Source organism: Aythya marila (genome assembly GCF_965140915.1).
Source record: "Aythya marila genome assembly, chromosome: 4".
Lineage (NCBI taxonomy): Eukaryota > Metazoa > Chordata > Aves > Anseriformes > Anatidae > Aythya > Aythya marila.
In genome coordinates, this window is record NC_139045.1 from 4708311 (window position 1) to 4731385 (window position 23075).

General features: G+C 36.5%; 1 protein-coding gene across 1 annotated transcript in view; it reads left to right on the forward strand.

Annotated features, from left to right (window-relative positions):
- Nucleotides 1-23075, forward strand: part of COL25A1 (collagen type XXV alpha 1 chain) — a gene marked incomplete at both ends in the record, with an annotated part of 298501 nt that overhangs the window by 175516 nt on the left and 99910 nt on the right. Inside the window, 2 exons of the mRNA XM_082758470.1 lie at nt 1027-1053; nt 6623-6640. Coding sequence (XP_082614596.1) covers nt 1027-1053; nt 6623-6640 — 45 coding nt within the window. The remainder of the gene's footprint in view (nt 1-1026; nt 1054-6622; nt 6641-23075) is intronic.

The following is a 23075-nucleotide window of genomic DNA, read 5'->3' on the forward strand; positions in this document are numbered from 1 at the left end:
GCCGTGTGCTTAGGGAATGTGGTTTGCGTGAGAGACTGTCAAGCTCTGGGTGAAAATCTGGCTGCAACGCCAGCATCTATGAGAAAACTGTCCCTTTTGCATGGGGCAAACAACTGAAAGCTCAGAGCTTCTGTCTGATGACTTCAATAGCAGAAACAACTTCTTTGCCTGTTCTTGTCCCATTGCCAGTGAAAGATAACTTGACTGTTCATTTTCAGAAGGTATAGACCTTAAACACCCAGTGTACAATTACTCCAACTTTCTCAAGCCCCAATCTGATCACCTAAGTATGCAGTTAATACAGCATCGACTACTGAGTTGCAACAAGGTGCATGCACATGAAATCATTTCTAGAATTTGCATCTAAATAACTGGAACCCACCTTTGCACAGTAAGGGAAACAAATAACTTTTAAAGTATCAGTGAGGAAGTTCAGTGTTTTCTGTTGGAAGGGGCAGGAAGAAAAGCAGGATAAGGTGTGCAGGCCAAAGTATAGGGGGAATTCTTTAGTAACTCAATGAATTGTGTAAACTGATGTTTCTTATTAAACGTCACTATTACAATATGCATTTAAATACAGATTAGTTACGAGATTTTAAGTGTTTGCTCTTTTCATCTTGCAGCCATGTGATTGTGAGAAGATCATTCAGAAAATAGGCTACCTATTTCATTTTCTCATTTAAAGAAAAATACTCAAGCCAGATGCATTATTTCATATGTTTGGTTATGTTGTACCACTGTGGCTTGCCAAACTAACAAATCCTTCACTGCACGTTGAACACCAGCTATTGCCTGGCTACTTTGCATCATACTATTTTTATTTCTTCTGTCTTAGGTCTGCTCCTTTTGTTGTTTCATCTCTGTGCCTTCATTCTTAAAGTATTTTTAAGGTATTGCACTTAACAGCTGACATAGTTAATTGTCTTCTAAAGCCTGCAGTATTCCCTGAGTCTGTATATATTCCTCAACTTCAGTGTTCTGCTGATTTTAACTGTTCCATTTTGTTTTGGCTTTTGATTATCCTAGGGTCCGATTGGTATGGATGGAAAGCTGGTAGGTGATTTGTTCAAAACCAGTGTAATTTAGGTCTTGCACATATTCCTTCTTTGCTTTTTGAAATGCTCATGCAGAAATGTATATTAATCACATATTGGCTTGCTTCGGCATAATTTATTTCAACCTGTGTAACACAGACTTCAGGAGTGCCGAAAAGCCACTCGCGTCTTTTGCCTCTCTCCCAGCAAACGGAGACCAGGCATGCTACTCCTATTCCCATATCATTTTCTGTCTGGGTTAGGTTGGAGGACAGGTCCAGAGAACATCCCACAGGGGTAGTTTGGTAGTGCTCCTCACATGGTAGGATGTTACTCCTGACAACATATCTGTGGCTCTTGATTCCTTTTTCTGCAGGTCCTTCCTTCTTGTGTTTTTGTTTATCTGCCTGGATTTTGCTGGCTTGATGATGTAGCCCATTTTAAATGCATTTATATACTATCCTAGATATTGTTTAGGGAGATGCTACTTCAAATAAGTTAGAAATGAAATTTAATTTTATACGATGCATTCTGCTCAGCTGCTAACAGTTTCTCATGTATGAGTTTCTGCAAGTGAGACACTATACATAGATAGATATATGAATTTATATATATAATGAAGTGAAACACTATATATATATAAAACACTATATATACATATATATATATATTTGTGTAGATAAAAGTGATTTGGATGTATGAGCCTGGAATTTTTATGTTCCTAGCTCTTTAAAGATTTAAATCATGCAAAAGCTGTGCAAGTACAGTTTCTGTACTTCCTTGTGCTATTCTTCTTGCTCCTTTTCTCTTTCTCCTTTTCTGGGACAACCTTTTTCTTTGGTGCCTTGAATATATCTTTTCTGTCCTTTCATTTGCTACAAGCCCATTTCCTTTGCAAGCTCAACTATTAACTTGCAGCATCAGCTTCCATTGTCAGCTTCCCTTTTCTTTCATTAAGATTTTTTCCTATTCTCTTGAAGCGTCTGTCTACTGCAAAGTAACATTTCTGCAATGTTTATAGCCTCCAGTCAATAGGCTTGTTCTTTAATCCACTTTCCTAGCAGATTAATAGTTTACCTCTTGCCTTGAGCTCGACCTGCCTACACCATATATCTTTTTCTTCTTTCAGTATCATTCACATATCAGCAGCTAATATTAGGTTAAATTGCAAGGAAGTGATTAACAATCAGCTGTAAAAGACCTTCAGTTAAGGTAAAGAATAGGATGACAAATTTAACCCCTTTCTTTCCTGCCAAATAACATATTAATTAGTAAATAGGAATATAAAAGAGAAAAGTGTTATGAAGATTTTGCTGAAACCATGGGAGAACATGCAGCTGTACCTACTGTTTTAATGAAGGTAAACTGAATTCATCTGACCAGTTACTGGTGTTGGGACAGCTCTGTAAGTGTGTGTGGAAAAGAGCAGTTTGTTGGGAGCTTCCACGCAGTAAATGAAACTAAGAAACACAAACAAAACTTTGTTTTCTAATCCAAGCTGAAGAATATGATCTATGTGCAGTCAAGGAGATGTTCACTTCTGTTCTGGGACTACAGCTGAGGACTGTGGATTGTTTTCAGGTGTCTTCTTGGGGTCTGCTACCCATTTCTTCCTGATAATTCCTATTACAAAAATGAAATAAAGCACTTTTTTTTTTTTTTTTTTTTTTTTTTTTGGAAGCTTAGGTTCTTTCAGAACAGGTGATCTTTTCTTTGTGCATCCCTGACTTCTGTTTCTTTCTACTTCTTTACTTCTTCATTCTTACTATGATAACTTCCTCTTCCTGTTAGCACCATGGAGATGTATCTATGGCAGAACAAGAGAGTTCATTCTTATTCTGCCTTCTACTCAGCAGTAGGAACTCAGATAGATTTTTAAAACCTGGTCTGATTCTAGAGAATAGACAAAAACTACCTTCAGAGTACACATCTGAATAAGGTTGATACAGCAATCCTTGAGATCCCATTAATGTAAAGGTTGACAAGGTCTTTTGCTGAGGAAGATTATGCTTTAATCATCACAGAAATTACAATTACATAAATTAACTCACTCTTAAAAAAAAAAAAAAAAAAAAAAAAAAAAGTCCGAACTGTACTATGAGCTGTATTAATACAAATATACAAATTCTGCATAACTTTACTGAGACCTAAAACAGAATTCCCATCCATGTGTTAATATCATCCACTTTCAGGAGGCAATCAATGCTCAGTTTTACATTACATAACATACTTGAATTAAGGATATTCGTTATTATTTTAAAGTTAGAGTAATGCTGACTTTTCAGTCTTGAAGAGTATGTTCAGCCTTTTTTTTTTTTTTTTTAATTTAAAATTAAGAGAAATAGTAATAACTAAAACCTTTTAATCCACAAGCAATGAGCATTAGGACTAGTTTATATAGCACTGGTCCAGAGTGATTTCAGCAATTCTGGAGCCCTCCTGGGAGCACAAGCATATTAATCAAGATTGAGCTTGCTCCAAAGATGTATTATGTTAGATTGTGTTCAAGGATTTTTTTATTTTTATTTTTTTAATGAACATGCTAGTAACTCAGAGCTTTATTCCTGACCCTTTCACAATATACAAAAATGAGAGAAGGCAAAATGAATTGCCTGTTGTTCATCTCACAGTTGAGCTTCATTTCAATAATTTGAATTGTTGCTATGTGGCAATAAAGCTTTAAAAGCAAAAATGTCAGTATTGTGATGCCTATTTCTACCTCCCCCTTTGTCAGCAAAGCTGATGAGTTGCGTAATATAGTCCTTGCTGCATCCTCTGGCTAATGTCACTTAGTGCATCATAAGTGAGTAAAGAAAATTATACTGTCATGGAATTTGCTAGTTAGCTTGGCAAGGAGTGTCTAAGGGTATATAAAAATGAAGGATTGAGAACAGCTGAAAAAGAGAAAACAATTCCCTTCACTAATGCAAAGTTCCTTCCAGATGCAAGGATTTCATAGCCAACATCATCAAAAGATCTTGCTTTGGAAACTTCTGTATTAAGCAACTGTATTTACAGTTAAATGCTGGAAAATTGCAAGATTGACAGCCTATATAAATGAAGAGTAATTTAACTATTATATTCCTCGTTACCTCAGAATTCTGTGTCACCATGAAAAACAGTTGTCCTATAAAAATCCAGTTTATAGTTTCCTCTCTCCATATTGCAGACTTGATAAAATAAGAATTAAAAATTCGCAATAACCAAAAGGCAGACTGGCTGTGCTGTTGAGACTGAGAGTAGAAAACGCATGAGAGCATGATGTTATCCTTGACCTTTACATCATGGTATGTTTGTATTAAGTGCATATGTCCTTTATACATAGCATGTACCACACGGACACAGAGTAGCCTCCATGTCTAAGTTAGCGTGAAGTGTCAGTTTTTCAGTTTTCAAAAACCTTTTGTTTCTTTTTTTTTTTTTTTTTTTTTTTTTTTCCTGCTTTGTTCCTCTGTACAGATTTAAATCAACATTTTGTTGAAACATTTCAGACTTCAAGCTTTTTGTGTATCTTGGAGACACTTTCATGACTTGATCAAAATGTATTGATCAAAGTGTATGATCAAAATGTATCTTTAGATACACTTGGGAGATAAACATGTTGTGATTTTTGTATGAAAGTTTGCATGCACAGGTCTCAGTTTAGTCTATTTATACATTTATTCTACATCAGTAAGCAATTTCCAGTGGTTTTAGCATATAATGGCTGAAAGCTTGCTGTGATGGAAAGACTGGGATAAAGGCTGAGTGCAGAGGAACCCTAGTCATTTTCATTATACTCCATATTCATAGAACTGACCAATTCAAAATACTTTTATTAGAACCGTCAAACCCCAGTCAGTATATATGTGTGGGTTTGTTTGTTTGTTTTCTAGAAACCCATATAGACCAGCATTATAAGGAGCTAAACAAGACTGCAGCATCTGTGACAAGGAATACTTTAGGCTTCCTTCATTTCCTTCATTATAAGGATTAGATAGCCACAGTAATTCGATTACCATGATTCCTCTGTAACATTATTCTAGTCCAACCCTCCTGCTCAAGCAGGGTAACCCAGAGCAGGTTGTCCAGTACCATGTCTGGGTGGCTTTTGAAGATCTCCAAGCCTCTTGGGCAACCTGTGCCAGTGCTCTGTCACCTGCATGGAGGGGGAAGCATGTTCAGACTGATGTTCAATATGTCCCTCTTGTACTGGGGAGCCCAGAACTGGACCCAGCACTCCAAGTGTGGCCTCACCAATGCTGAGCAGAGGAGAAGGAGGATCATCTCCCTCAACCTGCTGGCAATACTTTGCTTACTGCAGCCCAGGATACTGGTAGCCTTCTTTGTGGCAAGAACACGTTGCTGTCCCATGTTCTGTTCAATTTGGAGTCCACCAGGGCCCGCACATCGTTCCCTGCAAAGCTGCTTTCCAGGTGGAAAGTTGTAGAAAAAATGTTTATAGAAAATGACTAGTTCATAGCTGGTCAGGTTGGTTGGAATCTGTATAAAATTTTCAACTCTGTGAAATCGCCCTCTAGCTAAAGTGGAGAGGTTTTATATGACTTGCAGGAAGTCTCCATGCTCGATTACTTTTAACGAAAGGAAATGTAGTTTTAATCAGCTGAAATCTCATTGATGTACCATAAAACACCACAAGCTAAACTAGCCTTAGGAGTTTAAGACTTTGTCCCTTTTTAAAGAGACATACAAATACTTACAAACATTTTTCTGTGTTTTACAGTAAGAGCTGGTTGTCTATGTAGTTGTAGTTCATAGTCATAGCTACTATACTGTTTTGTAATATATTTCTGCTTCATGCAAATAATTTGCAATTGGTAGGCCAGAATTATTGATGACTTTAACTGACTTTCCTGGAATAGGGGTATTAGCGATAGGAAGTCTACTCTGGAATGGCTTGCAGCTTCTCAGTTTGCAGTGGGTGTCTCTCCATTTGGGCAGAGGTAGTCCCAGATGTGATGTTGGTAAGTAAGGGAGAGGAAATGGATCAGTACATTCCCAAGCTACCTCTTAGGCTGAGGCTGACACCCGAGGGTTCATCTGTTGCCGATTTTCTGGTTTAAATATTAGTTTATACTTGTTGGAAATTGTACGACTTGCAAAAAGTCTTGTATCCACAGCAATGTGTTCCTCCAGTTTCTAGGCTTTGTTCATTCAGTAGACAGTAATTAGCACTTCCCTGAATCCTGGGTGTGGGCCATAATGGAGAAAAAGGACCCAATACCTACTCCTAGATCAGTATTGTATCTGTGGATTCTTTCTCACTTAAGAACAGTTAAATGAAGTCTTTCTATCATTTCTAAATTGTATTGTTCTGACTGTGTAAAGTATGAATTTTCTCAAATGCAGGTTCAATGATGAGTTACTGTCATTTATTTCTGGAATCAGTTAATTGCAACAAAGTTAATAAACTTGATTTAAAACCTACAAAATGAATATTAGAATTAAAAGTCCAGAATCTGTTCTCATTATTGTTGCTGGTTTGTTTGTTCTCTCTTTAGTATAAAATACTGTAACTATTTGCTACTGTTTAAGGAGTTAATCCTTGTCATAGCTTTCCGTAACCTTATATTTTTCTTGTTTTTCAGGGTCAGCCTGGTCCTCAAGTAAGTGCCATCTTATTTCCTACATAAGTTAAGCCTAATTGGAAGGCCTGCCAAACTCAGGTTATCTACAAAGTATTTTGATTTTTTGTTGTTGTTATTATTTTTTTTAAGCTATAAACTGGTAACCATTGCATAATTCAGTAAGACAAATATTTTCCAAGAGAGAAACATGGGGCCCCCCATATGGTTGTCTGAGTTCCCTCAGCTGTTTGACCAGATGGTGGGGTTGACAACGTAGTACTGAATAAAGCAAATCTCCTAACTATGACTTGAAACTTTGCCACCTAACTTTAAAGCAAGATAAAATAACTTAGCAAATGTGTAGCAAATGCAATACTTCAACTGCTTATTAATCACATACTAATAATGTTGCTATAATCCAGGCAGGCCTCAGTTATTTTAAATATTGTGCTGCTAGCTATTTTGATTAATTATACATGCTCCTTGAATTAGTTCTGCTTTATTGAAGAATAGTAGAACTTTGTCTTGTGAGTTGTAATTGAAGATGTGGAAATCCAGGGACCTAACTTCAGTTTCAATGTAGAAATACACCAGCAAAGAGGTAGCATTTGGTATAGCAAAAACTACATGTACATTATTTCAATTGAGTGGTATAGAAACAGAGCAAAGAAACAGAGGAGGGAAAAAGCCAACACCACATCCAAATTTAGTGAAATCAATCGAAAAACTAATTTTTGCATGCCCAAGATACAAAGTGGAAAGTAAACTCTGGTTTGAGGGGCCATCTCATCAAAGTGAGTTGTCTGAACCAGAAGTTCTGAGGGCATTTGCTGAAATTTCAGAATCATGAAATCATAATAACCAATTAAATCTTTACAGCTGATCTGACTGACTTTTGTTGTTGTCTTAAAAGTTAAATTTTTCTTTAATGAATGCAAGCATTTTCCTCAGATTGTTTATTTCTTAGCACCCCTTCCTGCTGAAAGACAATTTTAGTGTTACAAATCCCCTTCACACTCAGTCTGAATGCGTGGTATCCATGCTGTAAGATTTTCTGACACCCTTCCTTGCAAAGTGCCAGACCCCATTTAATGTTTTGTATATAGTCTGTATGATATTTGAAATGACCATCCCCCCATAGTGCTCATGTTTCACCATAGGCTCTTGATATGTGGCCTACACAGAGAGGTATCTGCAACCTCTGTGCAGTTGGCAGTCAGTGAAGAGAGAGACTGTAATTCTGTGTGGCACTCTTGCTTTGAACAGGCTCTGTTGAGGACCTGAGGGTGTTATGTGAGCCCGCAGGCTGCCCTGTGGTGGATGTTGACTTTATGTGGCCACCCGTGTGCTTTTCCTCTGGGACTTGGTCCCCACCTCCCATGTTTCAGTCCCTTGGAGAGTGTCTCTTGATCAGCTCCTGTAAACAGCTTCTCAGTCTTTCAAGCTCATCTATCTACATGAAATGCCCTGAGGTAGCTGTAGGCTAAGTACCACAACTGAGATGGCAGTATTCAGTGCTGTTTCAAGAGCAAAAAGCAGAGAAGTCTTGTCACTATTGTAAAAGAAGTGGGGTGCAAACCACAGGAAAAAAAATCAAAAAATCACAAAGAAAATTTTATTAACTTCTGTGTCCTGTATGTTTATACAGAGAACATGCGAGATACCAGGACCCACAAAACTTAGGAGGAAACTTCCTACAACCTAACTTCACTACTTCCTCCCAGTGGAAAAGCTCACCTCTTTACCATTGTCATCATTTCATTGTTCATTCTAAGCAACACTTACCATTACTCCAAATACCGTCTTTCTGTCCTTTCAGCTCAAGATGCTCCTCTTACTGGAGGAGGGTATGTACTCAGTTGTTTTGACTGTCTGGATGAGTACAGAAATAACTCTTGAAATGCACAGGTGAGGAGTGATAATGGCATGAAATACTCAAAGCAAGATTCAACTCTAGATCAAGATGCCTTATGCTAGAAGCTTGTGTGTTGGCATTGACATGCGAGGTATCTAAGCACTCCTTGTAGTTGGTGAAGGCTAAGTCAACGCTCAGTGCACCTAGAAAGTTCTTCTGCTCATTGCAGCGTCCCGGGGCTCAAGTACATTGCCTGCCAACAGGCATCTGTGGCTACATGAGAAAATTCAGGGTCTTCAGTGTTGTCTCTCTCTGCCATACATAGAGTTGGAGTCTCCTGTTGGACCATTGTTGTATCTGTCAGTCATGTGCAGCTGTCTTGGATACCTAGGGAACGTCTCAAATGACACTAGTTGCATACACTCATGCCTCTTAATTACTCTGTAATTCTGATTATAGGCAGCTACTGAACTTAATAACCATTCTGCTGAATTGCTCTCTGGACTATGTTGACAATTTATGCATTTTAAACAGCTACACCTAGGCTGTGCAATTAGATATCTTCCTCTTAAACTAAAACTTAGATTCAGATAACTTCCATGAGACTAATTTTTAAAATGTTTTTTTGCAAGCTTTAGTTGAAAATCTTGAGACTTTTATAAAATTATTTAAAAGTATTATTAGAATCACTTTACTTACTGATAAAATAAGTCCAACTGTTTCCCATTAAAAAACTGTCTGCAGTAATTTCCCCGTTCTTCTCAGTGCCCATGAAAAATTTAAAATGGAAAGTATTGGTGGCCTTGGTTAAAGTAAGGGCTTCCTGGCTTCAAAGATCACAGTTTCTGTGCTGATGAAAGAAGCACTTTGAAAATTTTTGATGTCATAGTCATGTAAGTCCACAATAAGATCAAATCTAAATCCTAATCCTTCTTACACAGAACGTTTTATTAACACCTATTCTTTTTGTTGTGTTTTTCAAAAAGTACACAGTAAACTCACCCAACACATATTTAATTACTGGGTACAAATATATATTCATATCAGATGAGAAACACCTATCTTTATCTTCGAGCTTTTACATTTTTTTCTTCAAAATACAAAAAAAAAATACAATTTTCTATTTTCCTGTTTTAAGTAAAAATAAGCTATACTACAAACCAGAAGCATTTTTTCAGAAAAGCCTTATCATTTTGTTACATCTCTGAAAGGTAGAGACCATGATCATGAACTAAAAACTTTTTAGCATAACCTTTAAAAATAAAGTACATTCTTATGATTCTGGTTTTCTGTTTAAAAAAAGAAAAACTGTTTCAGATTACATATAAATTATGTTTGTAGAAAAGCAAATAATACAAATTTTAGTATTTTGCTGGCATCCTAATTCTGGCTTTCAAGTCACCTCCAAGAAATATCTGTTTTTTTTTCTAATTTAGAATATAAATATTTATTCAATTTGTAACAAAAGTTTTTTTTTTTTCTTTTTTTCTTTTCTTTTCTTTTTTTTCCTCTAATAATGTACTAGTAATCTGTACAACCTAATTCTTACCATAATTCTCCTTTATAATGTAATGGTATGCATGTTCCAAAGAACAGACTTCAGCATCTCATCTAAAGCTAATTACACGAGGAGTGTACTGTCAAGGCAAAGAGAGAAGATTTGTTATTCTTAACATCTTTGTCATTTAGAAGTTCATAAAATATTAGAAAACAGCATATTTGGTATTGTGATGAAAGAAGACAATATGACTCTCAGTGAAGTTATGCTGAAGTAAAAATGATCCCTGTACCAGTGTGGGGCATGGGGATGTTTCAGTGTGACTCGCTCAGCCAAGTGTTTTCTTCCTCACAGTAGTGTCCTCTCCCTAGCCCATCTCTGGTGCAACATACTCTCTCATGTCAGCACACATGATCTTTCTATGTGGGACTTTGACATACAGCAGCCCCACAGATGCTTCTCCCTTCTCTTTGGCAGTCATTCAAATCTGTGTTAGAAGTGGATAAAGTATTAATGATTGATACTTGTTTTCATGAGATTCTTGTTTTCCTGTGTGTGTAATGTCTGTGGAAGTGATGTTATTTCAGTCTGAAATTGTCCAGTGTTGCATACATGATAAAGGGCTACCACAGTAAGTGTATGTGTGTGCTTTTTCCAACATTGAACTTCAATGTATGTGACTGGAATAATTTTAATTTCTAAACTTTCATGGCAGAAGCTGTGATTCATGGTTAGATGAATTTTTATTGGCTTGTACTGTCAAAAGAGTTGGTGGGAACCATTTTAACTTCATTTTCTGTTTTTTGTCAAGGCCTGAGTAAAATAGCCAGCAGGACATAGGCCATAGTTTTGAGCTGTTTTGGATGGCAGCAGTGTATGTAAAAGTTCATCACTTTCTGGAGAACACTGGGATGGTAGGGAGAGTCCTAGACCTTAGAGAGGAAGTGAGTATCTGACAGCAGGAAAGACTGGAAAGGGAAATGGACAGTTTTGTGCAGAGAAAATGTATTTTAAGTCCTGCTGAGTTTCTTCTTGAGTTTTGGTAGTTTGGATAGCCATCTGTACTCCAAGACTTGTGGAGTATTCCTCTAGTAAGTAAACGTCATTCAATACTGTGACATTTGATAAGGTAAAGTGATCTTGTATGTGTTTCAATAGCTTTTTAAGCTGGGAACTTAAAAGCTGGGAGTACACAATATGCTCTGTTGACTAATGATGCAAAATGTTTTCTGCCTGTTTAGACCCTTGGACTTGGGCTTGTTTCTTTTGTTCTGATCAACATAAATTGAGGTTTAAGCATATTCCTTGTTCCCAGCAGTTTGCCTTTAGGAACGCCTAGAGCTTCCCTTTCTTTTGTGGAGAGAGGGGGAGAGAGGCACTTCTGAAGGACAGAATCAGCAGGGGACTGGCGAAATAGTGCATCACCTTGAGATACACAGTGTTGTAAAGTTACTGCTCCTGAAAGAAGCACAGTGGTTTTATCCAGGCCATCAGCTGTTCATGTTCTGGAGAATGATCTTGTAGGGTGTTTGTCTTGTAGCAGCTGATAGCCTAAGCTCTTTTGTAAGCCTTTGATCCTGCTGAAGGATGGAATGACTCAGTTTAAATATGAAAATGCCATCTGCTTTTGAGTTACATGTTGCAGGTCAAATTTTGCCATCAAACTCTAACAGTTTGTTAACAAAGAACAGGTACAGTCGCTCAAAATTTTGTTTTTGTTTTGAAATTGCTCCAACAAATTTTGTGCATCTTGATTTCTTCTGTAAAACTGTAATTACTTATACAGAAGTCAGACTATGTTCGTGTAAAATCACAGGATGTACTGTGTTTTTGTGATTTAAAGGGAGCCCAGTGTCATCCTTCATCTAAAGACTTGGAATCAATTTTTTAGAAGTGATTTCTAGCATGTAAATAGTGCAAAGAGCTACGGTGTTGCCCAGGTCCTGAATTAGGTATTACTGATGTCAGTGGGTGTTGAATATAGCAAAATAGATTCTCTACATCATGTAGAGGCAGGTACTTAAAGTTACAGAGGAAGTGTATTTTCAAATGGAATGAATGGTTTGTTTGACTTTTGTAAAGAAGAATAAATACTGAAAAGGAGTAAATAACAGGTTTACTCGTCCTTTCAAAAAATTCTTCCTAGGTGAGTTTAAAATGTGAAAACTTCAAACTTGCAAATATTCAAGTCATACTTTTCCTCTCACCTGCTGTTCTCAAGGCCAAACTAATTAGAGTTACACCTGTGTAAGTGAAAATAAGATTAAGCTTAACCTGAGAGTTTGGGCTCATATACAACAGTACAAATTAATGTAGAAAAATTATTATTCTCATCTTATGGCCAGGTAGACACAGAAATACAGACAAACACAATATTCAGAAGTTTGTTTCTTACTTGAATCTATACCAATAAAAAAGCCAAATACTTGATCCTATTGCAGCTATTAAAATTTTGCTATCGTTTTTGAGATCAAAAATTAATCTTAACTATGAGCATCACATAAATTAACAAGCTTATACTAAGTTTCCTTCCTTTCTAAAGCTGTAATAGAACTCCTGAAGGGTAGTGAAATTGTGTGATCTCATGGAACAACCAATATTGACTTGTGAACCTGAGGATGCAAATGTCACCATCATGGCCTTTCGTTTATGTTAGTTTCCAAATAAAAAACAAGGATTTAGTTCTCATCTCTCATTAGTTTTATAACTGTATGGCTCAGTCATTTTGAACCACATCAGAGAATGTAGGAGGAGAAATGCTCAAAATTTCTTGTTTACTGTGTCTGATGTGCACATAAATGTTTATGACCCAAACGAAGAAATTATCTTTCCATATGGAATTAATGTATTTAATTGCTTTTTAAAGTGTGTTGCTTTCTCAGTTTTGATAAAGCTGAAGTTAATTTTGTTGAAATGAATTGACAACAACAATAAGCACTTTTAAAATACAAAAATCTCTTCCATTTCCCCTGGTAGACTTATGTATGTGTGTAAACCAGGATAGCTATGAATGTTAAATGCTTTTGCAGCTAAGCAGATGGCATTACTGCAAATATGCAGATTCTTTGCTTTGTGGAGAAGAAAGCACAAAATTGGCAACTCAGAGGCAAGTGATGCTGGGCTATCAGTTGCACCAAGAAAAGGAAGCACCCCACATAATTTAAAAAGGCTGAGGTGAGTAAGTTCCAGACATCAACAAGCCAAATTCTTGGAGTATTGGATATTGTGCTCAGCTTCCAACATGTTTTTTTACTTTATTTTCCCACCCTTTTGCCAGGATTTGCAAAGGAGCCTCTAATGGCAGATTAATGACTTCCCTATAGTACCCTGCTAAGTGAATTTAGCTTGGGAAAATACAGACTTGTTAGAGCTGTGTTCATTGAACGTCAGATAGCCAAAGTGGAGGCCATCCCAACTGTGCTGATTCGTGGGGGAGGCAAATTTGAAATATTCCAGTTTAGCAGTTATGCAGTTAAATTAGGTTTTGATTATCCACAAGCAAAAAATATGAATATGTGTTCTGTAGAGAGGGCTCTTCATGCGAGCTAATGTCAGCTCTGGATGTCTGTTTTTATTAAGTTTTCTTCTTTTTCAAAATTTGAAGAACTCCTTCCAGAGTAGCTTTATGAGCTATATAAAGTGAGGAGGATGAATTCTTGGAACAGTCAAGTTGGTCTCAAAATTTTAAACTGATTCCCTCATCTCATAGTTCACATAATGACCATTTGTGGTACGGTTACTTTGAAAATCCAAATCATAGATTAAATAAACAAAAGAAAACATAAACCCTCTAAAAGGAAACATAAGGGAGACCTTTCCATTTGTAGGGTGTTACCAACATTTCCTTATGGTGTGGCATCATTAATTTCTGAAAAGAATTGGTTTTATTTGCTTTACTAAAGTAAATGTGAAGGTCTACTTCACTTGTTTCATATGTTAGCATAAATGTTGTGAGGAATCACACTTTAGCATTCCACTTACTCATCTAGAAGTTGCAGCTGTCACCAAGGCATACTAGATCTTCTGACAGTAAGCGAAGAACTGTGAAACAAAAATGACATGTAATCCTTAATTTGGTGTAGCATTGCTTAGCTTAACAGAGTACATTTGAGTACAAAAATGCAATTGCAAGCCTAGTATTGTGGTTCCAATATAAGATGTACAAAGAGTTGTCAAAATATAATTAAGAACTCTGAAATATTTCCTGTATTCCTAAATCATTTCTTTATCAAATGACCTTTATATTTTCTTCATGCTCTTCTACAGATGGCAGAAATATAGGAGTGTTCTGTGTTTTATTATGAATTATGTCAAAGCAAAATATTGCACTGTGTTCAGGAATATTATATAGTATTTTACTGTCCTGCTGCACGTGTTTTTAATTCAGTATTAACCTCCTACTGGTTTATTGTTTTTACTGATCATCATGCTGCATTCAGCTTTGAATTCCAGTTCAATTTGTTGCAGATCCCAGTAGACTTGATAGTGTTAAGAAATGAAATGAAGAATTATAGAAAATATGTATTTCATCAACCTTATCGTGACTTAAAGATAATCCTATCATATCAAAGACCTTATTTTGAAAACCCTATGACAGTCTATCAGAGTTTCCTTGATTAACTATCAGTACAGAGCCCTGGTGACTTTGGTGGAAGTTGGAAGTTCTGTGAACTGGAGCAGACTTGAGAGTTTTTGACTTCAGACTTCTAGCTGAAATTCTGTTTTCAGATTTTGGAAGTTAAATATTTCTATGACTCTGACAGCACTGTGGTTGTGTGTTGGGTTTTTTTTGTTTGTTTGTTTCACAGTTTATTCTATCAGAAGCTTAAAAGTTTGATTGTTTTTCTTCATTACAAAGTGATGCATTTGTCAATTGAAATATGACTATAAGCAGCCTTAGATGTTAGCAGAAATGTTTCAGGTTCTTAGTGAGGGTGCTGGCATGAAGAGCTGTGATGATGTGCTGTTCTTTTATATAAGTATGAGTCAGTTTTGGAGGATAGAGAAGAAAAAATAGAAAAAGCAGCAATTACTTCCGTTGAAGTGTCTTATGTAACTCTAGTAATGTTATTAATCATAGCATGGAAGTTGCCATTCTTTTTGTGAGCTTTAATCCAGAATTCTACATGTGAAAAATGCTTAAGCTGTCCCTGTTATAGCATTGAAGTTCCCAATAATCTTTTTTGTGGAGATCAATCAGTAACATCCAAGAGTTGTGAGCTGCTTAGAAACATGTAAGACAATCACGTATTTTCAGAAATACAATCCAGTTATATGCACAGTATGTCTGTTAGTGGTCATTTGCCAAAAAGAATAAATATCCATTTATGTATATGTATACATATGTGTGTAATTTCCCCTGAAGATGTTCTGAATTTTGCAGACCAAACTATTAGTCTTGAGGAAAAAAATGTTTTGTTTCTCATAAACTTTATGTTGTCCTAAATTGCTTCCTGTATAAAAGAAAGATGGTGCCAGCCTTAAAGGTTACAAAAATATCTTTGGTCATCTCAATTTTACATACAGCTATGTATAAATATGTGTGTATGTTTGTAGTTGATATAAAAATTCCTTTGCATTTACTCAGATTCAGCTCAAACTTCACAAGTCTGAACTGTTCTCAAAATAGCTCTGTGAAGGAAGTCATTGTAGTTTTCCCCTGGTTTATATGAGGAAATTGAGAATGAGAAATGAAAAGCTTAGCTCTTCCACTAGCATTTGTCTTATTTTAGTATGTACGTTATTTTATATACTACTTTTATGTGCCTTTATATACTCATTCAGTTCAAATAAATTAATCTGAGATTAAGGGTTGACACATCCCCATCAAGGCTTGAGCTATGGCTTAATGTCAAAGTCCTTGCCTCTTTTAGCATTGAGTTGTAGGTAGGATAGTTTGGAGACATCTGCAGTGACCTAGTACTTACAAGTTGCCTCAGATGGATTTCTGCAGTGTAGATTTTATCATTATATTTGTGAGGTAGTTCTTGCAAAAAGGTTTGTTTGGGTACCCAGGGAGCTGTGATGGCTGGTAACACAGGAACAATTTGAGGGTCTACGGGATGTGTGAGGTGGAGTGGGAAAGGATGAGATCCTCAGGGAAATGTATGTTGGTATTTCACTTAAATACCATTTTTTTTGCCCAATCTTTAGGATACCCTCTGGTTAAAAAGTTACCGAGGTTGTGAAATAATTTCATTGCTCTTAAGCTGTTAAGGTTATCTTGCATTCTCAGAAGCCTTTCAATATTGCCCTTGGGCAATATTTTACACAGCAGTGGCTTTATACTAATATTTTATTGCCATTGTCCTTCTAACCATGATTTAAGTAATCTAACACACTATTTTTTTTACAATAATATTTTATATTAGAGTTTGTAGAGAACACCAAATATATATTTATTTATATATACATATAAATCTTTCTTTGGCATCCTATTACCTTGAAAGAACAAATGTATCTTGTGCTGAGTAGTAAAGTTTGGAAAAGAAAGAAGTGTATGCACAGGATGAAGTGCCTTTGAAAAACTTATTGAAACTCAGGACTATCACTATGAAATAAATGCAGGTACTTTTGGTTCACTGCAGTGAATGGAAGAATGGAAATGACCTCAACTGTTTTTTATATTTTTATTATTAATTTGTTTTAAAAACCTTTATGCTGAAATTTAGTTTTGAAATACAGCAAATGTATGTTGGCTACAAAACCTTACTTGTGAGCTACCCATTTTTTTCTCAATTATATAAAAGTTCAGCCTTTGCTTACTTTAATGTAAATATGCTTTGATATGGTAGCAAGTGTGAGCTGAAATTCTTCAAAAAGGATACCAGAATTTTAGTAATAAATTCTTTGAATATATTCTTAGTCTTTTAATAATGAATTTAGTGTTATTTTTAATTCCCTCCAGGTAGAGAAAAATGGCAGAGTAGGGAAATTTATGGAAACAGAATGAAATGTGTATGGGTCACATCAAGTTATTTTATTTTCCTTGAATTGTTTTGCTTTTATTTCACTGTCTGCTTGTTTATGACTTTTTTGTAGACTCCCTACAAAATGTAGGGAAATGTAGCATCTGTTAATAAAATACATAAATCTCCTTGACCCTGTTGCTGTTCAAAGGATGATCTGCCTGCTATATATTTTCATGCTGTGCATCTTCAAAGTAGTAAATGGAAAGAGTAAAGATGATAGATACACAAGGTTAGGGAGCTTCTAAGACACACAATGACTTCAATGACCACAAGTCCTCTTGTAGATAGTGACTGGCAGTGGTGAATCTCTATTGCTTTGAAATTCTCCCCTTCCCTTATTTTCTTCTTTTGTCTGTTTTCTTCAAAATGCTTGAAGCTCAGCCTGTCATCCTCATCAAAAAGGTTCTTTTAAGTTGCACAAAAAAGACAAATGGCCAAAAGACGCTGTCATTTCAGCTGAATTATCTATCAGTCCACTAAGTAACCAAGGAAGCACCAGAGGTCATTGAATTATAGAAGCCACTGTTCATGTTTTAGATGGAAAAATAAAATAAAATAAAATGTTAGAATGTGAATAATCCTGAAAATAACAGGAAGTTGTTAACTCCCTGAAAGGAGCTGCTTTCTTTCTACACTTCTAGGAATAAATGATAGAGCTGGCTTATAGAAGTATAAAAATATTTAATGGTCTATTTTTTATCTAAAAAATCTGGAAAAAAGATTTCATGACTTTGATTGGCAGGAAGCATATATTTTTCTCTTTAATTTCTATTGTGTTGCAAAAGAAAGCCAGAATATACTTCCATAATCCCTGCAGTTTTATAAGCCCTAAATTCCACTTGACTATAGTGGTCTCCCTTTCAAGTCTTTTTCTTTTTTCTTTTTATTTTAATTATTGTTTTGTTATTGTTTTTCCGAGTTAGTTTTTTTTTTTTTTTTTTTTTTTTTTTTTTGAGTATGTTAATTGCTTCCATAAAGCAGAATGTTTTGATCGGTTCAAGGCATCAGTAGGTAACATATCTGCTTAGGCTGCGGGCCAGATGGATATCCTACCCTTTCAGCAAAATAACTCTGTATTGGTACAGTCTACTTAAGGGCTGCTTACTGATAAAGTCCTCACAGGCAAGTGCAGAAAACTCTTCTGAAGAGTTTTTTTCTGAAGAGTACCATGCTATTGCTTTTCTAATAAAAGGGAATAATTGGGGGGTTAAGCAGGTCTAGTTATTTATTCTCCTTTGTTTCATATCCCTTTTAATGTTCAATGCAAAATAGAAGGTGTGAAGTCTGTGGCAATAAAAACTGTTTATAGCTATAACTTCTTTCCCACTTCAGTAGTTTGACACAACAATAAATGCAATTCTTCTGAGGAAAAGGTGAAGCAATCTACTTTGAAAACTGTTTGCATTCTAATTCTTTTTATTGTAAAACTTGCTGTAGGCAGCCTTTCATTCTTCTTTGTCTTCCTGTCTCCCAAGCGTGCTGGTTTATAGTTGCTTAATCCATTGCTCCTTGAATTCCTGTGGGGTCATTTCTGTTGACTTCAGTGAATATTTACTGCTGAAAGTAAAAGACCCTAATCAACTGCACTTTGTCTTATTATTGAATGTTATCAGCTATTGAACTTCTATCAAGAAGCCCATCATGATTTCTCATAAATATTTTCGTCTATTGATAGCAGACTCCTTTTTGTTTATTCCATAGTTACCATGATATATGTTGATTTTTTTCTGCCATGTCTGACATAAACACTCAGATACCAAGTGTTTGCTCTGATAAAAATGCAGTCTTGTATCTAAATTCCACCACGAGCATGCTCATTTGTGCGGACATATGCACACAAGTACACATTGCTGTTGGAGAGGATATAGCAGAGATACAGAATTAATCTACTTTTTAGTAGTCTCATGTAGGATGGATCAAGACCCCAAGTGTTTGTTCTTAATGAAACAGCAAATAGAAGAGGAGAAAGAATTTGGGAGGCACTGTGAATGTCAAGGAATGCAGAGCAGCCTACCTGAGATACTGGAGGATGAGTTAATCTTAGTCATACTATAAGATGGCACATGTTGCTTTTTCCAATCTAATGTGGGAGTGTAATGAAACAGGGATCTGGTGGAGTATCAGGAAGGAGGCTCAAAACAATCCATATCAAAGACAGGTCTCTCTCTCTCTATTTTTTTTTTTATTTTTAAATACCAAGGATTGAACACTGAAACTGGTATTTATTTATTTATTTATTAAAAAAGCTTTTCTAACATAGGTTGAACTCCAAAAAATCCTGAAATCATTTTGTAAATAGAAAATGTACCAGTAATACTATCAAAAGCTAAGTGTTCAGTTTGAGGAATTTTGATTCTGCAGGGCACACATCAGTTGTATTTGCAAATGCCTTCCTGCAATTATGAGGGCTAGCTAAAATTTTCATGTCTCTGTCTTTGATGTAAGCCCAGGTTATATGTCCACATCTTCCTTGCACCTCTGGTGTTATGGAAAACAAATTCTCTGTATTTTCTTATAAAATGAGAGCCTTGGCACTGTTAGATTTTCTTGTCTGTGTTATTATGTGCTGTTTTACAAGTTCCATTTTGTGGAATTTCCATTATGTTGATTTTTGTTTGTTTTTATTTACAGTATTGCATCAAAACTAATACCAGTAAATAGATGCTTAATTAGCAGGTAGGAGAATAAGAATGTGTACCCTAGACACCTAGACAAGGAAGGCAATGAGGGCTTATGTTCAGAAAATACTTATGATGCTATAAACAATAAATGGTATCTAGGAGGCTTTTTACTTTACCAGAAACTTTTTTTTTTTTTTTTTTTTTTTTTTTTTTAATCTTTAGTAACATGACAAGTTTTTCTGTCACCATATCACCATATCCTTGGTCTTTCTGGAATCGCAGAATCATAGAATCACACAGTACCATCTAGGTTGGAAGAGACATCTGAGATCTAGTCCAACCTCTGACCTAACATTAGTAAGTCCTTCACTAAGCCATATCACTAAGCTCTACATCTTTTAAAGACCTCCAGGGATGGTGACTCCACCACTTCCCTGGGCAGCCCTTTCCAATGCCTAACAACCCTTTTGGTAAAGAAGTTTTTCCTAATACCCAACCTAAACCTCCCCTGGTGCAACTTTAGCCCATTCCCCCTCGTCCTGTCACCAGGCATGTGGGAGAATAGACCAACCCGCACCTTGCTACAGCCTCTTTTAATGTACCTATAGAGAGCAATAAGGTCACCCCTGAACCTCCTTTTCTCCAGGCTGAACAATCCCAGCTCCCTCAGCCGCTCCTCGTAAGACTTGTTCTCCAGGCTCCTCACCAGCTTTGTTGCCCTTCTCTGGACTCGCTCGAGCACCTCCATGTCCTTCTTGTAGTGAGGGTCCCAAAACTGAACACAGTACTCAAGGTGCGGCCTCACCAGAGCTGAGTACAGGGGGACAATCACTTTCCTAGCCCTGCTGGCCACACTGCTTCTTATGCAAGTCAGGATGCTGTTGGCCTTCTTGGCCACCTGAGCACACTGCTGGCTCATATTCAGCCAACTATCAACCAATACTCCCAGGTCCTTCTCTGCCAAGCAGCTTTCCAGCCACTCATCTCCCAGCCTGTAGCTCAGCTTGGGGTTGTTGTGCCCCAGGTGCAGGACCTGGCACTTGGCCTTGTTGAATGTGTTGCAGCTACTCAATTCTCAGGAATTACACAGTAGTTGATTCAGATTATATTTGCTTAAATTATATTATGGTTGATCCTTGATTTGTCATGCTCAAGCAATGGGTACACAGTCACACACTTTGTACCGTGGAATCTTTTATGTCTAAATTTGTGGTTTTGCAAAAAAAAAAAAAAAAAAAAAAAAAAAAAAAAAAAAAAGAGGAGGGAAGAGGACAGTCTTATTGATTAAAAAATGAGTGCAAGGATGTAAGGATGTCAGGTAAAGGATGAGGAGACCTTGTCTTAAATGGGACACTGAGCCCTATGTTTCTTCCTGTGTAATGAATTAGTTAGCACAGACCCATTTGCAGCTTCTGTAATTATCTGATGATTTTTATGAGCAATATTGTAAAGTTCAAAAAAGCACCCCCATCCTAATCTCAGCAGGAGCATTGCATGAGAAATTAAGATGCATGTCTAAATTACAGTTATTATACTACAAACCTTCAATTTCTTGACACATTTTGGGTAGACTGTGCTCTCCTGCCTGCAGTTTATGGACATGTCTGGTTTATGTATTGGCACAAACCACTGAGTCCTGAGTACAAATGTATGAATTGATGGCAGGGTTCACTTACAATTTACTTGTTGATATGAATGTTAACTGAGCTGTTTATCTAGATTGTTATATACATGAATTTTACGTTTCTCAAGTTACATCCATTTACATAGCATTTATTAAGTCAGGCAGTTATTGTGTCAAATATTCAAGTTTCATTTCCTCTGCCTTGGAATATTGTAACAAAAATTGGAGAATATAAGGGGAGTCAAAGAAAGATCAGTACGAGTCTTTTGTTGGTAGCTGTTGGGCAGTTGTTTGTGTTTTAAAGGTTTCACCATAAGTCAGCTATATCCCATGGGAAGAATGAAATATAAAAAAGAGAAGGGAATATAATTTCAGAGGTAGAAGCTGTCAGATTCACTGGAAATTCTTGTGAACACTTGTAAAATTGATGCAAAGTGAGATGTTGGCATTGTAAACTAGCATATGTAAACATTGGCTGCAAACGTGGCCAAGATTAGCAAATGCCAAAACCACATTGCTCAGTAGTTTAGGGCTTGCATAGTGGACACAACTAAAATGAGCGTAGGAACTTTGAAATGGTATTGTGTTTCTTAATACTCCTTGTAACTTCTTATCTTAGGATTCGGCATACCTGATCCTAATATTTTGCGGCAGTTATAGGTTAGACTGGGGAATGTTGGTCCAGTCAGCAGCTTGTAATTTGGTAAAGGTGAAAGTCATGACCCAAATTTCAAAGAAACAAAAGTCAAACTTATCCCCGGTAGTTTGTTGTTACATGATGCAATCAAATTTTATCTTCAAAACAAGTTGCAGGAGTTGAGCTAATTTAGACAATGTATGGCTTGTCATGCAGTTGTGAAAATATGATTAACTAAGTTGGCGCATGTATTTGTGTTTTGAATTTGCTTAGTTATTGTTGGACTGACTGGTTCACTTTTCTTCTCCTCTCCACAAGGCCACTCTTTCCTTATGCTGCCAGTTACAGCCTTACTGTGGATGCCATAGCTGCCTGTAGGGATGAAGGCATGGTGTGTTGTTTTACCCAAAATCAAAACAGAGGTGGGATCTTGCAAGCTTCATTCAGTCCTCTACCTGCCAGAATGCTTTAGCCCATGGCTATAGTTGTTCTGTTGGAAATGTAGAAAAGTGGTGACAGTATCTAAAAGGTTGTTATTACCAGTGTCTGCTGTGGTAGCTCCATCTGGTTGGAGTTGTTGAGTTTGACATCTCTGGTTCCTTAGGAAGCCTGAAGAAGACAATTCCATTGTGACCTAGGACTCTCACAGCCCAACTGACATTACAGGGTTGATTGTTGCCAGCTTCTGCTGCAACAGGTCTTTTCTGCAGTGGTGGCATTGTTTGGGTTATTTAAATGTCATCAAAAATCTGGATTCTTCTTCCCTGGCTTGGGAACTTTGCATGTAGCCCAGAAGCATTGCTGTTTCTTTGAGCCCCTTCCTGAGTGTGTACCCCTTACTATTTCCACTTCTATTTTCTCCTCAATGCTTGAAGCCTTTTTTGTGAAGTCGTAGTAGAACTTTCCGTATTACAGTTATTTGGGAAGTCATGGTAGAAGTCGCTGACTTATGGCTAAGGGCAGATCTGCAGCAATAGAAAATGGAGGAAAGATATGTGTTAAGAATTCAGATCATTATGAATGCTTGTAAAAAACAACATAAATCAAATATTGGCTTTTGAAGAGGTCCTCTGAATGTTGTCTGAATGAAGACTATAAATGTTGGTCTCTTGTTTTCCAGTACTGTGTCCTCTTGCCCTTCCTTTCATTGTACATGTATTTATAATAATGTAAGGGTGGTTTCATTGGAAATGAAAAAATGGAAATGGGATTTTGATGGTTGTTGACTCCCTCCCTCCCCCCCCCCACAAAAAAAAAAACAAAAAACA